We start from the raw sequence: 16,581 nt of genomic DNA, 5'->3' as shown, positions 1-16,581 counted from the left end.
GCTCCTGCCAGCGCCGTCCTCAAGGCGAGAAACCTAGAGATTTCTGGAAATAAACACCCTGCTCACAAAGCTTTTCCAGCAGTAACTAGTCAGAAAGACTGATTGCTGACAGTGAACTAGAGGGGAGCACAAGGATGAAGCAGCAGAAAGCAGGGCACGCAGGTTGGCTGGAGGGAGTTGGTGATCCCATTTCTCGGGCGTGGATGGGCCCCAGACCCATTGCTGGGTGCCGGTGGGGCCTGAGTTGTGCAGAGCCATCCCCAGGAGCCAGGAGCTTTGGCCTGACAGGAGCCACGGCAACGCGACTAAACCTCCTCATGGCCCTCAGGTGTTGCTGGCTGATGGGTGTGCATGGTTCTGGGAACAGAACTGAGGAGAAGAAAAGAGGGCTCTGGAAGAGCTTCTTTAAACCTTGGCTGTTTTCTCTGCTCCTTAACCCCCCCCCTTGCAAGCTATGAAGGAGTGGTAGGAGCCCATTGCCTCTCGGAGGTCTCACTGGGATCAGTCACTGAAGATTGGGGTGAAACCAAGTCCATAGCGGGTGCGATGCTATTGACAGTGGGACCAGAGCAGCCCGGAGGAAGGAGCATCCTGCTGCCCTGCGGCAGCACGTAGGCACGTCAGCCCCGTCTGTACTCAATCCTTTATACTTGTGCTACTGCTGATTTTATTTCCATCGGCCTTCTGTGCCAGATGCCTCCAGCTCTGCTTTGCAGTTGCCCTGGAGCTGCATGGCCGCCACATGGTCTGTAGGATCCTTCCCAGCGTGATGCTTTTGTAGCCAGTGTCTTCTCTGAGTCTGTACTTAAGCATGCAGGGCTATCTGCTGCCAGTCGGTTATGTCAGCTTTGCATGCTGCCCACGAATCAGCAGCAGTAAAATTAGCATGTTCGTTTTAAGAATTTCAAAGAAATAGGTGTTTGCCAAGGGGGATCAGAAACGAGTCCTTCTGCGCTGCACTCTGAGGTGGTGTTGAGTCACCTTAAAACACTTAGGTTGAAACTGCAGAGAAATTTGTCCATGAGGAGGATGCCTGGTGCAGTGCATGAATTGCAGCATCTCATGATGGATATTGCTTTACTCTGGGTCTGCTCATGTTATATTTGCGGGTTCTCCCTGAAGTGAGTGGAAATTTTGTGCCCATACATCAAGGTTAGGATGAGGCGCTCTCTCTCTGTATGCATGATGTAGATAAATTGCTTGATGACCATGAACCATGCTATTCCAGAGCTAGGCAATAAATCACAGGTTCAGCTTTAAAAAGCACAAACGAGAGCAAGATGCTAACTGGTTTTTGGGTGGGAAATGGTCAACAAAATCCTTTTATTTTCTTTTGAAAATCTATCCTGATATCAGCAAATCAGATATGAAAGAAAGAGGGCCCAGTACAAAACATCACTGACATATGGAGGTCTCTCTTCCACTGGCCTTTTTCTCTGCTTTCCTTTGTGCTCTGATTCTGCCACCGACGTTTTGTGGATATTGTTGCATTCCAGGATATTAACAGGATTTTACATTTTTAGCTTGCTAATGATAGCTATCATTAGAATACACCAAGAATAAGCCCTATGACTGGTGTATTCCAGCCCTAGGGGTATTCTATTTTAGGTGTTTATTAAAATTTACTGTCGTACAATATACAGTGAAAGCAATGAACCTCAGACCTACTATGTGAAAGTGAATTCTTTAAAATGGCAGGGTTTTTTTGTTTTGTTTTGTATTCTGGTTTCCTAATATTTTCCCCCATGTGCTGTTTCACTGCTGACTGTTGAGCTGGGACGTGGGTTCTTGTCAATGTCCCACACTGAGAAAGAGAAATTGCTGCCACTCGCATGGGATGTGTATATATGTGTTTTAACCAAAGTTGAGATACGATTTTAAAGAATGTACTTTGAAGTCTGTTTTGTAGTTTTAATTAATGCAACGAGGGTTTTTATTTTACTCTCAGTGGAGATAATCTTAATCCATTCACAGTGACCTTTTCTTGTGCAAATTAGCTGTACACGCTTGTTTAAGCAAATGGGCCTTTGCAAGATGTCTGTTCTTAAAGATGGAGCTTATAATTGAAAATTGGCTTACTCCCATCTGTCTGGCCTGGGCGAGAATACAAACATAGATCTGGGTTTTTTTTATATATAAGTATAATCATATAGAGATACATATATATATATATATACACACATACACACAAATCCAAAAAACTTGCTGTGCCTGCAGACTATGGTTAAATTAGATTATTACTGTTAGGAAATGTCAGTGCCACAAGTTAGTGTCAAAATCACATCTGTCTTCAGAGTCTAGGAAACCCTTTAGAATGAAAGGTTATTTAGTCCTGATCCTTTTGTCTCAAGCTGAGTGTTCCAGCAAGGTCAATGCCATTTGCAGTTCTTCAGGTTTGCCAGAAGTACAATTAGCTAATAACTGGATGGAAACTGTTAGGATTTTATGTGTATTTTTGGTAAATGGTTTTGAAGTGATTGATGGAATCGGGAAAATAAACAGAAGAATCTTAAAGTTGTAGTTCAGAGGAGCAGGGGTCATTGCAGCTATATGGTTAATTGGCAAAATTTGGCTGCTGAAGCAGTTTATCCCTCCTCCTCTCACCACCCTTCACAATAACCACCAAGAGAGTCATTGTAACGCTCTCCCTCTTTCAGTGCCTGGTTGGTAAGGAAGATTTGTGTGGCAGAGTTTGAGTATTTTTTGCTTTGTACAAACCTGTTATGCAGGAACCAACACAGTTGTGCATGACTTTGACTAAGTCTGGATAGAAGTCAGGTTCACAGGGGTGCTGTGACAATGCCTTTGGTATGAAAGCTTTTAATCCAAGTTTATTGTTAGAATTCATGCACACCTACGTACAAAGATACTGCATATTTTTTCCAAAAGCAAAATTATTTCCGTGGTTCTCAGTGTCCTTACTGCTCTCCTAGTGTTCTCCCACGATGGCTGATCCTTGGGGCTGGAGAAGAGCGGGTGAGAGGGTCACACACGCGCGTGCACGCAGGGAGCTAGTTAACCTGGAGGTGGGCTCCTGGGGCAGAGATGATTTTATCCAGATGTGTCTCAACAGCTGTTTGCATTTTCATGCCCAGTTACTCTAAGACTCACCGCTAATTGAATTTTCTCTTTTCTCCCCTGTTCTTGTTAGGTATGATTACCGTGAAATGCTGCACAATGCCACTTTCTGTCTGGTTCCCCGTGGCCGCAGGCTTGGCTCTTTCAGGTTTCTAGAAGCCTTGCAGGTAAGAGCTGCAGCTTAAAGCATTGGCTGCACTGGCTGCAATTCGATGTGCTATTGCAGGGGGGTGGGGAGGAGGGAAATGTGTTTCATTTCCCTGATGGACAGTAATCCACTTCACGAAAGCCTCTATTCATACTTCTGGAGCAATTGGCAGCTTCTTCCCAGGAGGGGCTGAGCACTGCATCCATCTGAAGGTTGAATTGCATTACCTCCAGGAAAAAGGTTTCCCTGAATATGGTGAAGCTGAAAGGTTGGACCAGCTTAGAGCAGTATTTTGTCAAGTTGTGAGACTTCCCATGGGGATGCTGACCTCTGCAAATACGCCCTGGGGTAGTAAAATAGCTCTTCCTTGTCACTTAGCCAAAATAGACTTGCTCCTGCATCAGCTTGCACTGCTGCTTGCTGAGCATTCTGAAGGTGGCCTGGAGATTGTAGTGCCCCAGATGGAATCATCATGGAGAGGTGGATATAGGCTGATCTCGGGGAGCTTGTGGTATGTTTTGGACAGCACGCAAATCCTCTTCACCTTTTAAAAGCATTTTTGGTTCATAGTCTCCCTTTTTTACTGTTGACCAGCAGCAGGGGGCAATGCTCCTGAGTCTCTGTAGCAGCCAGGCTCGACAGCATGGTGATCAGGTTTCTGTCCCCAGGCTGACTGACACTGACCTACGCCGGATGCAGACAGCGTGACCTTTTTTTTTGCAAGCATCAGCTCATCCCTGGGGTCCTAAGCTTCTCTTGATTGTACAGATGCTGTAACTCCCCTCTGGGATTTGCATCTGGATTGCCTGCTTGTAGGAGCCAGAGCAAAGGGCACTTCTTCCCAGTGGAAGGCTGGGGCATTTCTTGGTGTCAGAGAGGGAGGCAGATGAGGACGCCCTACAGGGTCCTGCCTTCAGGCACTGTTTTGCCACTTGAGAAGTGTCCCAGAGTTGGCGATAAAGCTATTAGTGAATGGCATCACAACACTTCTCTTGGAATCATAGAATCCTAGAATCGTTTGAATTGGAAGGGACCCTTAAAGGTCATCTAGTCCAGCTCCCCTGCAATGAACAAGGGCACTTACTGCGAGAGCAGGTTGCTCAGAGCCCTGTCCACCCTGGTCTTGAACACCTCCAGGAACGGAGCATCCACAACCTCTCTGGGCAGCCTGTTCCAGCACCTCACCACCCTCTCTGTAAAGAACTTCCTCCTGACATTCAATCCAAACCTTCCCTCCTTGAGCTTAAAACCATTCCCCCTTCTCCTGTCACTGTCTACCCTTGTAAAAAGTTGATTCCCTCCTGTTTATAATCCCCTGGTAAATACTGGAAGGCTACAATGAGGTCTCCTCACAGCCTGCTCTTCTCCAGGCTGAACAAGCCCTGCTCCCTCAGCCTGGCTTCGTAGAGGAGGTAGGGAGCTCTCAAAGTGCTGTTCCCTCCCTAGCCTCTTTGGAGAGAGGAGTGAGATTGGCTTCTTTGGGATGTCAAGGGGCTTCAGATCCTTCAGAAAAGCACCGCTTAACAATTTTCTTGAGTTGGCCACAAGTCATGCAGCTCTTGTTAGATAAATCTTCTCAGGAGAAGAAAGCAGAGAGCGTACCTCGCTGTTCAGAACTTGGAGGCTCCAGGTCAGCCATGATAAAATGCAAGCATTGAGGATTTTCCTGCCAGGCTAGCAGCAGTATACACTGATTATGATGAATTCCCAGTTTCTGTCTGGCTTCAGGGCATGTTGAAAAACATAATCCACATTAGTGAAATGTTTTAAACATGAAAACACATTGCTAAGTGTTTTCTGGTTGGCTTTTTTTCATCCACTAATGTCATTTCCTCACAGAAGATCACAGTTCTTTACACACTGTAAGTACTGCTGTAATGCAGATATGTGGCTAGTCTAAGATCCTCTCAGTAATATATGTTAAAAAGGAAGGTACAGCAGCCTGTAAAGTTGCCCTTTATGCCATCCTTCAGGAGGTATAAGGAGACAGACCCCAATCTGGGCCATATTCAGAGCTCACAAGCTTGGCTTTATCCAAAGAAAATGAACCAAAGCACAGGCTGATGCAGATCCTCTGGTAATAGGTTGTTTCATCACTTCAGCAGGCTTTTTGCTGGGGTCTTACATTGTCATCCAGCTAACCAGAATGTCCTGGTGATCGTTTATTTATGGAAGCACGGCAGTGTTTACCAAATATTTGCAAACTTGCTCTCAGTGTAGAGGAATTTACACAACTCGTAAAAGATAAAATAATTTAGATAAACCATACTGATTAGAAATAGATACTAAATTTACATGCTTTTTGTTTGTATTGAGACCAAAAGCAATTATTATTTTTATAGGCAGATAATGAAAGATGAGTTCTGTTTGTGCAGTTGCTTCTGTTCAGAGAGCTGGTATCAAGCAGGATGGGGAATTCACTCCTCCTAAGTGGAAGAAGTGCTCAGGAATTAAATACAAGGGCTACTGCAAAAGCAATACATCCTATTTTGTGATGTTGGGCCCCAACATCAGAGGTGGATGTTGGTGGTACGGTGGTAGAGGCTGAACCTTCCCACCAATACCCCGTTCCATGTTGTTGCCATGTGACAGATGGCAGCAGAGGGGCAGTCTGACAAAATGGCATCTGACATGGAAGTGCATATGAAGCAAAGGAGTGGAATTGAATTTTTCCATGTGGAAAAAAATGGCACCCACTGGCATTCATCGACACTTGCTGAACATTTATAGAGACCAAACAGTGGATGTAAGCACAGTGAGGCGGTGGCTGGTGCATTTCAGCAGTGCTGACAATAACAGTGTATCACTGTTATCACTGGTGTAGATTTTTGGAAGCATGGCATGCAGGCTCTTGTTCACTGCTGGCAAAAACGCATAGCTGATCATGGTGACTATGCTGAAAAATAGTTTTTTGTAGCTGAGAATTTGTTCTATCAAATAGTGTTATTGTGCTCTTTGTATCTGTTGTAGTTTCCATGGAAATATAGGAGGTGTTACTTTAGGAACAGCCTACATATTATGTGTATTTTCTGTTGGGTTGTCTCACAAAGTATTATGAAACTTGAGGGAGCTAGATCCCTGCTCAATTCTTTGCAAATCCGTTGAAGGCCGTTGGTTTGTATTAAATCCTCTGGGGTTATATTTACAGAATTTTAACAGCTTTGGCCTCAGCTGTTAGCATAAGCACCACATTTAAAACGCCACTCTACATGCCAACTCTACTTTTTCTTAGCTTGAATAAACCCAAACTGGAAAACCATGGGAGCATGGACTATGGTCTCTGATTTCCTTGCCTCGTTGCCTTGCCTTCTGACCACCTCGCATGAGCGTTGGGCAGAACCCATGAAGAAAACAGTAATTGCAATGGGGCTTGTGCTAATCGTTGGCTGGGCTGGGGTACACCCACTAACGAGTGCAGTGGTTCTTTGCAGGCTGCCTGTGTGCCCGTGATGCTCAGCAATGGATGGGAACTGCCATTCTCAGAAGTGATTGATTGGAAGCAGGCTGCCGTCATCGGGGATGAGAGGTTGCTATTACAGGTAAGATAAAGACGGCGACCGGCAGTAGGTCAGTTGATTGTTGTCTGCCGCCGCCTAAACGGACAAGGAAGATGAATCCAAAAGGTCAGAGCTGTAAAAGAATTTTTATCATGAAGGGATTGTCTGTGTCACGCCAGCAATGAACTCATTTAATATGACATCATTCGTGTTCTGACCTGAATGTCACTGCAGCCAGTAGGCCACATGCTTGAACGCAGGAGGCTTTTTTATTTTGCCTAAGAGCTTGGCATTTTCGCTGGTGGATGCGTCTCCCAGGCAGGGCTGTCTCGAGCTGGGACTGTGGGGAAGGAGAAGAAGCTGAAGGCAGTTCCTGCTCTCCTCCTTCAGAAAGAGCTGGAACTCGAAGCTCAGCCAGTGCTGCCGAAATGGCTGACAGGCCTGAAGGCCTCCTCAGCAAAGCCATCTCTGAGGCCGGAGTTAATACCTGATGGTTTTGTGGGAAGGAGATCCTGACTTTTTCTGATGTCCAGAACATGAAGCACTTCTTTCTGAAGCAATCCCACATCGCTTCATTGTTAATCTCCCCAAGATCATGGAACAGAAGCGAGCTGAGAAATTAGAAATGCCCTGTTACCTTTAGCATCTGCTTTTGTCTTTAAATCCACTAGGTCTTTTTTTTCTGTTTCCCCGGTGGACACTGTAGTCTGTGTTTTTTAAAGTGTGTATAGAAGTTGATATTAGGAAAAGCTCTTGAAAGATTGCTTTCCTCAAAGCAGCATTTGTTGGAATGCCATTGCCCACCCAAAGCTGAGACCTACGAGATCTGCAATAGCCACTACGCGTCTTGTATGTAATCATTTCTGCGTCAGTGCCACTGGTGTTCTTCCTGACCTCTTGAAAATGTATTCATGGGGACAAGACGACATTTAGAACTCTTTTTACAAAAAATGGATTTTGCAGCTCTAGGGCAGAGTGTGCTGTTTGCAGAGCACACTGCACGCTAGTGCACACTGGCTTGTCCCACGAGAAGAAGGGTTTTGTTGTTGTTAACTCATTTCCAAAGTGGCAAGCTATTGCCATCTATGGAGAGAAGTGTTCAGAGGTGCAGGTGGGTTGACACCCAGAAATTGAAGTACCTCTAAAAATCTCATTAGATGCTTACTTACTTGTCTGAAGATGTAAATATTTGTAAAGAGCTGGCCTAGCAAGCCTTGTGAAGTGCTGCCTGTTGTCGTTAATGAGACACAAGCTGCAACCGAAAGAAAGACATTTGAATTTTGCTTCAGTGGACAGCCTGGCTTTTTCTGAGCAAAATTATTTCTCTCTTTAAATGATAATAATTTGCTGATCTTCATGCTTTCCGGTAACATGCCATTCGCTCTCCTCACAGCTGCTTCCATATTGAACAGCTACTGCACCATTATTAACAGTGTTTTTAAAGAGCTGGCAGAGGGCCTGAATGTCTGCTCTGGGAAATGTTTTTGTTATGTTACAGTTTTTCATTTCCTGTTTTAGAGCAGCTCGGATGTTTTTATTTGCATATTCTCCTCATCATAGCACTAGGAGAATTTAATCCAGCCTTTCTGCATTTATTTTTGCAAGGTGGCTGTTCCCTTCCCCCAACTTACTACTGAAATGACCTTTTATTAGGACGTCATCCAGTTCTAGTAATTCCAGTGTAATCCTGCCAGATTAGTATTAATACATCATTTTCCCCACCTGTCTATCTGGACAAGTAGATTAATAACTAATAAGCAAATGCAGTTAAAATGGGAGCTCTGATTTTCCTTTCCAGCTGTTGCAAGAGGGTGGGCACCAAGGCTTTTTTTTAACCTTGGCACTGGCGTTGCAGGACTGCAAGCATAGGCCGGTCTGCAAAACCCTGACTTCTTGCAGTACCCTTCTCAGGCAGAGCGGCCTTCGCGTTCAGAGGGCATGGTGGTGAATGGGTATTGATTTCTTCTCTTGCTCTCACATGTATGTACACACAAGTGAGGTTAGAAATAATGCAATTAAATGCTTAACTTTTTAGAAAAATATGCTGTATTGCATCACTGAAGTGGCTTTGATTGTATGATTGTTGTTGGTAATGGTCATGGGTGTGATTAATATGTATCTGTGGACAGCCAGTATAGATAAAAAACATGTATGAAAGCCTCGGTTTGGCTTCTGTCTTTAATACTTTTTTGTAGGGCAGGTTTTACCTAAAGACATACAGGAAATATGGCGAATGAACCACCTTTGATGTTCTGAACATTTCCTCTCGTGTGCAGTCATTACTCCCTTGGAAGCTCAAATTCTTTACTGTATATAGCAGTGTCTTCAGCAGAGTCAAGATTATCACATCTGGCACTGCATGCTGTTGAGACACGGTCTTTTGGGTTGCTCTGTCCAGACCCAAATGCAAGCAATGCAGTAAAAAATTTTCTGATTCTTGTGGAAATTCATTACATGCAAATTCTTAACAACTCAAATAAAATGTTTAATAGGAGATTTTTTGATTCAAGAGCACATGAAACCAAATAACGATCGTTGCCACTTCTCAGAATGTTTTAGGAATAAGCAAAGTGTGTTTTGACCAGGAAAGGGTGGATGTGTTGGGTTGCAGTTAAATTTCAGAGTAAGCTGGGATGCGCAAAGAGCATCACCCAGCCAAGGTATGTGCTTTTACAGCTCATGACTGAGTTGAAAGCTCTGTGAAAAATGACTGTCCGAGAGTGGCCTCATTCGAAATCCCAAACAGAGTAGGTGCAAAGGCACAGCTCCTCATTCCTAGAAGAAATGAGTGCAGATGTGCAAAATATGTTAGAGGCCTTTCCAGTGCTGTGAGTAGCCCTTGTAATTGAAGCAAATTGCAGTTAAATTCCCTTGATAATGTCAATTTGCATTGTCAAAGTAGCGTACTGGAGGCCGTGATCAAGGTCCTAAGAAGTTAACCAGTGGCACGTATGCTCATTAGCTTCCCTCCAGTACGGAAGAGGGATGTGAGGATGGGAAATACTTCTGAAGAGGGAAGCCCTCTTCTGATCCAGCCAGCAGTCCCATTTTTCAATCACAAGGTGCTGCAGCAGGACAAATAGGGTTTTCTTTGTAAGGCATCTTAAAATGTTGCTTTAACGGAGAAGGGAAAAAGGAAGCAGTGTTTTCCCTTGTGAATACCAGGTGTTGTGAGAGACATTACTCTTTCTACCCACAATGAGCAAAACGCAATTTGATCCACATGTTCCCCAAAAGTGGAGTATTGCTTCAGATGTCACTGTGTTTTCCTCACGGCACTTAGTATTGCCATGCTGTGGTAAATGCAATTCCAGATCCCTTTAATATACTCTGAGAGTGGGGATTATCATTGGACCCAGAGTCCTGCAGTTTCCTGTCTGCTGAACTGCCAGTCCGTGAAAAGCTGTGCGTGAGGGATTTATGGAGGAGCTGCTCACTGTGCCACAGCGCAACGCTGGGGAGAGAAGGGGAGAGGGAGTTTTTGCTTCCATAGAAACAACCAAAAACTGAGAGAAAGCAAATTAAAAACAAGAAAATCGTATATTCTAGTGTGCCAGTACCAAAGGTTGCAAAGGGCTGTGTCTCATCTGTATCTCCATCAGGGCTCTAACTGTTGGCACACACATCGTGTTGGATGGGAGCACTGAAGCTGTGCAGCTTGCTAATAGAGGAGAGGGCTTGTCAGCAGCATATTAATTTGATGAGACTGCGTTGTTTTCTGAAGCTTCTGACTATATTACATCTTGTATTACAGATTCCTTCTACAATCAGGTCTATCCATCAGGATAAAATCCTAGCACTTAGACAGCAGACACAGTTCTTGTGGGAGGCTTATTTTTCTTCAGTTGAGAAGATTGTATTGACTACACTAGAGGTGAGTAAAAGCTGTCTGGGATTGTGCAGAGCAACGAGGTTTCCGTACCCATCCAGCTGCTCCTGTGCTCCGCCGGCATCAGACCTTGGGTTTAATGACATGCAATTGGTCACTGGGAGAAGCACTCAGTGTCTTGATAAGTTTTCTTCCCTAAGGAAATACTTGGTTCATTGTTGGTATCCACATTAGAGAGCTGACACGGTGAAGAATGGGAGCTGTCTAACACATGGAAAAGTTGTCATGTGTGATCTTGCCTTCACAAGGCTTTATGGCTTACGAATCACTGTCCTTGTCACTGGAAGTGGATATGTTTCTTAAAGAAATCTTTCTAGAATTCATTTTGGAAAAAAGAGACTGTGAAGCTTCTTGACCATTTTGTAAAATTTTGATGTCTTGTGATGGGGCTGTCGGTCTGGCTGAAAGAAAATAGGGGCTCGTAAGTTATGTGTTTTATCTTCACATGCAGGATAAGGGAAAGGCCTCTATAAAATATTAATAAATAATCATAATTAGACTGCTATTAAACAGGGAGACAGATGATCTAGAATGTGGAGAGAATCCTTTCTGAATTCAAGGGACACGGGAAAGATAAAAGGCTCTTTAGAAGTAGAGCCCAGGCTACAATTTCAAAAGCAGTTTTCTCTTCTAATTGTTCTGCAGTTTTGCACTAAAATTTTTGACATGCTGTTACCACTGAAAGTGGCTTGCTTTATAGGTGCCAGTGCATTTGTCTTAGGCTAATTCCTCTTCAGTTACAGCCCTCTTTGTGCAGGGTTGTAAAGCCCCATGTTTCCTGCTGTGCCTCCTTTTCCCTGCAGTCTGTGAAGGAGTGCTGCTGCCCATGCTTTGTCAGTGGAGGTTGCCCATGGCAGACTCACTTCCAGCTGCTGCAAGACAGTCATTTAGATTTTCCTATGCCAGTGAAGAAAATCAGCCAGGGAACATTTTTGGAGCCTGTTGCATAGTTGTCCTCACCATGCTGTCCTTGTCCCCAGAAGAGCATGGCTTCATCCATGCTGCCAAATGAAAACAGCTCTTCACCCTCAAGTCTCCCCATGAGCACTGATGAAGTAGTGGTAATTATTAGCCCGCAACAAGATCAGACTAGCAAAGCTGGAAGACTGCATGACGGCTCTCAGAGTCTAATTCACCCTTGAAGAAGTACCCCTAGAGACAACCAGGTGCCCACCATCTACCCCTTCCCTGCACACGCCCCATTAGGGATTGCTAGAAGGAGAAGGCTGCACAGCCCTCCTCACTGCCCCTCTCCTACCCATGCTGGGCTGATCCCAAGAGATGTCACCTGCAGCCCCCATGGCCTTGGCATCCATCTCATCATGCTCCAGTGCTCACAGATGTGATTTTAGGTCTGTCTGGACCAGCTACAACGTTGGCCCATGTAAGTGCTCAGGGGACAGGAACACCTGTAATAAAGCTCAAGCAGCTGGATATCCAGCAAGCTGAGTTCCTGCTTAGAGGCAAAAAAGAGGAAAAGAAAAACAGAAATCTTCCTGCAAGGTTTAATTTAGTGGAACCAAGTAATGTATACCTGGTGTTGAAGTTATCTTCTGGGTTTTTCCATTTGTTTGCAAGGGTGGTTTTGCTTTGAGGGCTTTAGGTTTTTATTTTGTTTTGCTTTATTTTATTCAAGATTCTCAGAATTTGTAAAGACAGCTACAAGGAATTTTGTTCATATGAACAGATACTCATTTCACATTTCAACTTGTCCAGAGTTAATTTTCCTTAGAAAAGGAATAAAACAGCTGAGAGTGATACATGCTGTCAGAGATCTGCAAGCAATATATCCTCTTTTTAAAACCCAAGTTCCAAGTTCCTAGCAAGGTTATTTTTTTCTGATTGATTTTATCCACTTTCTTTTGTAACACTGTGGCGTTTGAATGCTCTGGTGATACCAGCAGCTTCCTTCAGTGCTGTACCATGTCCAGATAAGTGGTTATCAGTGCAGCAAAAAGCCTTCACCAGCTCAGGTGTCCACAAGGATATCAGGGATGCCCTCTGCTTTGTATCATGGACACCTATGAAAACATTAGGTCACATGTTCAGGTCCTTGACCTTCTCACAGCATTTAGTAACCTGAGCCAAATGCCTCATAGCCCAAAATGGGAGGTTTGAAATGTTTGGCCAGTAATCTCTTCTGCAGGCACAGAGGAGCTGCCTGGTGCCATGGGCATGGTGCGGGTTAGGAGGTGGGTGTTCATGTGGGTCTGCTCCAGCAGCAGCACCATCCATACACATGTCAGTGAATCTTCACTGTTTCACCTTGGTCTTCTGTGGAAACAAGCCCCAGACACACCTAAGTACCTGTGCAGTGTGCTCCGTGCTCTGCGCAGGAAGGGAGAGGGGGGGAGGGGACAGCGCAAAGGGCATACAAGAAATGTGTGGTGCTTGGCTGGGGCATATTAGGAAGAAGCAATAATTAAGGCAATATATGAACTTTTTGAAATGTGAAGGTGAGAGAGACAAAAATATTGGATTATTAATGAATTCCAAAAATAAAAAAAAAGGGAGATCTCGATAGAGTTCATAACACCTTCCTTCTCTTATTAAACTTCCTGTCATGTTTCACCACTGGAGACACTGTATAGCTGCTGTCTGTCCCTGCAATATGGGTAACACTGCACACTCTGAATTCTAATTGATTGATCCCCCATGTGATCTGTTTTTTATACACTTCTGCTCTCTTTCTGCCAAGTTGCCTTTTCTCCCCTCTATCACTGCAGACAGCTAGATTTCTTATGTAGACCAGGACTGTGATAAATAAATCCCCGTTGGTGAGCCGTGATGTATGGTGCAGGCCAGCTCCCGTGGTAGGGAGATCTGTATGCCTGCTGTGCACCGAGGGCCGCGTACCCTGCGTGGCATCAGGGTCTGCTCCGCGTTAGAGCTGCTCACGCTCTGGGTGCGCTGAGGCAGAGCTGAATGCGAGCCATGTGTTTCCCCTGCAGCCTTGTTGGCTACCAGCTCAATGGAAATCTCCGCCGTCTGTGAAAACCTCCTGACCATGTAAATTCACAGACTTCCCCTTATCTGATTATGCCCCGGTTCTGAGAAAACAGGAGGAAGGAGCTGCAGTGTTTAGGCTTCATGGTAAACACTCGAAAATATGTACTTTCTAGGTTCTCTCTTTGTTCAGTGCTATAACTTGCAGATGGAGAAACAGCAGTCGTCGTCTTTTTTCCCTCGCTCCCCCCACCACGCAGGAGGTCTGACAACTGATACACCTCGCTTTCCAGATAGCCAGATCTGCTCTTGTCAGTGATGGAAATATGGTCATTAAGTCTGTTATTCCCACAGAAAAATAAGTCAAATTAACTCAGACATGTCAGCAAATTGCTGCATGTTAGTAATGCTAGTTGACTGTAGGCAAAATCAAGACAAGCATACAAATGCCTGACATTTGCCCCAAGTTAACTGTACTTACATGGCCACCAGCAGTGGATTGTCTAGCACAAGATAACTAATGCTTTAATATTTATTTTTTTTTCATAGCAATCAAGAATTCCAGGGAGATGACTGATCATGTTCTGTACTGACCAAATGTCCTTGAACTCAGCTGCTTGCAGAGATTTTGAGCTTGCTTAAACTCAAGCATCTGGTTTTCTTTGGCTTTTGTTATTTGAGGTCTTTTTGCTTGCTTTTGTTTTTTCTATGCTGTAGGTATAGACCTTCTTTAGTGTCATAGACTGTAAGGCCAGAATGGACCTAGGGGTCAGGTTTGCTTCAGAGCCACAGATTTTCACTCAAATAAGCCCAGGTTAAGACCGGAGAGAGCCAACATGTTGTTGGCATTTGAGCCCTGTGTAATGCATAAACCACCAATTACATGAAATCTCCTTAGGAGATCCCAGAAGATGAGCTGCAGAAGGAGGCAAGGAAATCTTGCTTAGCTGTCTTAGCAGAAGATTCTCCATTCAGCATCCCCCAGTCCTTTCCGATATCCTGTTGCCAGACCTGCCAATCTCTCATGTTTCAAAGGAAGGCAAATCTGTAAGAACGTGTGGCCCAACAGCAGATTGCACTTAGAAGATTGTGTCTTGTTGGGCTGCTGAATTTGTCTACTTTTAACTTCTCACTGCTGAACGTTGTTATGCCTTTGCAGCAAGTCTGGGAAAGCTCTTGTTGGTGTAAGAACCAAACTGGTTCTTACATAGTTGCAACTGATCTGAAGTAACTGCAATTAGTTTTATAAATACACATTAATTACATGACCGTGTATCTTTTTTGTGGCTTGTGGTATTCCACATGATAAAGTAGATGACCTAGCAAACTGGTCTGCCCTTAAAAGTCTGGGAATCTGTGTTTGTGGCCCTCCACAAAGATAGACAGTAGAGTTGCTAAAAGATCTTTTTCTGTTTCAGCCAACAAGGAGCTGTTGCAGAACTGAGACGTAGAATCATTGATGTATCTGAATACTAATAACCCTTTATAATAAGCAAAAATGAATAATTAGTGCAGCTTGATTTGCTGAAAGTCTTTGTGGTTTTGAATGCTCTTGTTATCTCAGAATAATACCTAGCTTTGTAATGCCATCCTAAAATAATTATCTTATGTGAGTTCTGGATAGTAAAACTGACAATGCACTAATCGGGCGTACTACCACTAACTCACTCCAATAGATGAAACGATTGACTTTAAATACGGAATGCAGTGAATGGCAAGGTCCCCACATCCACAGAGACTAATGAGGTGCTCCGAAGCCTACTACACAAAGCCTGAGCTGCTGGAGTGGTGTTGAAATATACTGGTTCCGTGTCATTTTGAGAGAGATTAAGCAGGAATGTCTCAGAATTTGTGTGCCTCAGCTTTCTGCAAACTGAGTGATGATTCCAGTCATCTGGAGTCCCTGAAGCTTCTACCAGTGGCTATTAGAGCCTATTTAACAGTCATTGCCTCTCTTGTTTTCCAGATTATTCAGGACAGAATATTTAAGCACATATCACGTAACAGCTTAATATGGAACAAACATCCTGGAGGGTTATTTGTACTGCCACAGTATTCCTCATATCTGGGAGATTTTCCTTACTACTATGCTAATCTCGGTGAGTGAACTCTTCCTACACTGCAGTGGTATTTGGAATATCATTGATCCTTGAATAGGATGTGCCAGGCGACTTACCATTCATTTCTAGTTAATGATGCTTTCTGTTTCCATTCCCTGTTCACTGCAGACTGGAATGTCTGACTCATCAACATGCATCATGTGCTTCTCGCTTGCAAATATTGTTTTTAAAAAAAACTGGGTTCCTTCATACTTTTCAGTTGCCAGTAATTAATGCCTGAGTTACTGACCTATTTGTGGCCCAAGGGGACATAAGAGGGATAGTTTTTTGCTTACTTTGTTTATTTGTGCTTGGCAAATTGGAAAAGTGGTAATTTACCCATGACACTTATAATTGGAGTGCATAGTTGGTATGGATTTATTCTCCATACTCTGTGTCCTCTTATGGATTCCAGTAGAAGGAATGACTAGGAGTTAGATCCGTGGCTTTTTCTGAAGCAGAGCTTCAGTGATGAATTCTGTGGGGGAATGTGCCTGCAGTCTGAAGTGATCCTGCGTATGAGACTGCTTCCACTTTTGGCTCAGCCTGTGCCATCCCACTTGTGTCGATCTGTGCTGCCTACCTGCTAAAAATTCACAGTTACCATGATAAAGAAGGAGAAGAAGGTTTCTGTGGGAATTTTAATGAAAAATGACTATGACCCCACACAGATGAATGTAGATAAAACTGAGAGCAGTAATGAAGGGCAGAAGCCAGTACGATCTGTTATTTCAGGCAGGAAAGGAAAGCACAGCAAGACAAAAATATCAGCATTGAAAGGCAAGGATGGAAACAGAATTATCAGCTCAGGAGGTAACTGAAGATGCACGTGGATGGGGATTGATCCAGAAAGAGCAAAGGCCTTGCAGAGACAGTAAGGGAACTGAGGAAATGGAACACAATTCTGGAAATCGGGGATGTACC

General features: G+C 44.1%; 1 protein-coding gene across 1 annotated transcript in view; it reads left to right on the top strand.

Moving 5' to 3' along the window:
* Positions 1 to 16,581, top strand: part of EXT1 (exostosin glycosyltransferase 1) — a gene marked incomplete at its 5' end in the record, with an annotated part of 167,385 nt that overhangs the window by 133,253 nt on the left and 17,551 nt on the right. The window contains 4 exon segments of the mRNA XM_021389255.1: positions 3,152 to 3,245; positions 6,658 to 6,765; positions 10,478 to 10,597; positions 15,525 to 15,657. Coding sequence (XP_021244930.1) covers positions 3,152 to 3,245; positions 6,658 to 6,765; positions 10,478 to 10,597; positions 15,525 to 15,657 — 455 coding nt within the window.

This window comes from Numida meleagris, chromosome 2 (genome assembly GCF_002078875.1).
Source record: "Numida meleagris isolate 19003 breed g44 Domestic line chromosome 2, NumMel1.0, whole genome shotgun sequence".
Lineage (NCBI taxonomy): Eukaryota > Metazoa > Chordata > Aves > Galliformes > Numididae > Numida > Numida meleagris.
Note: the sequence above shows the minus strand (reverse complement) of the source record. Positions and strands in the feature narration are given on the sequence as shown.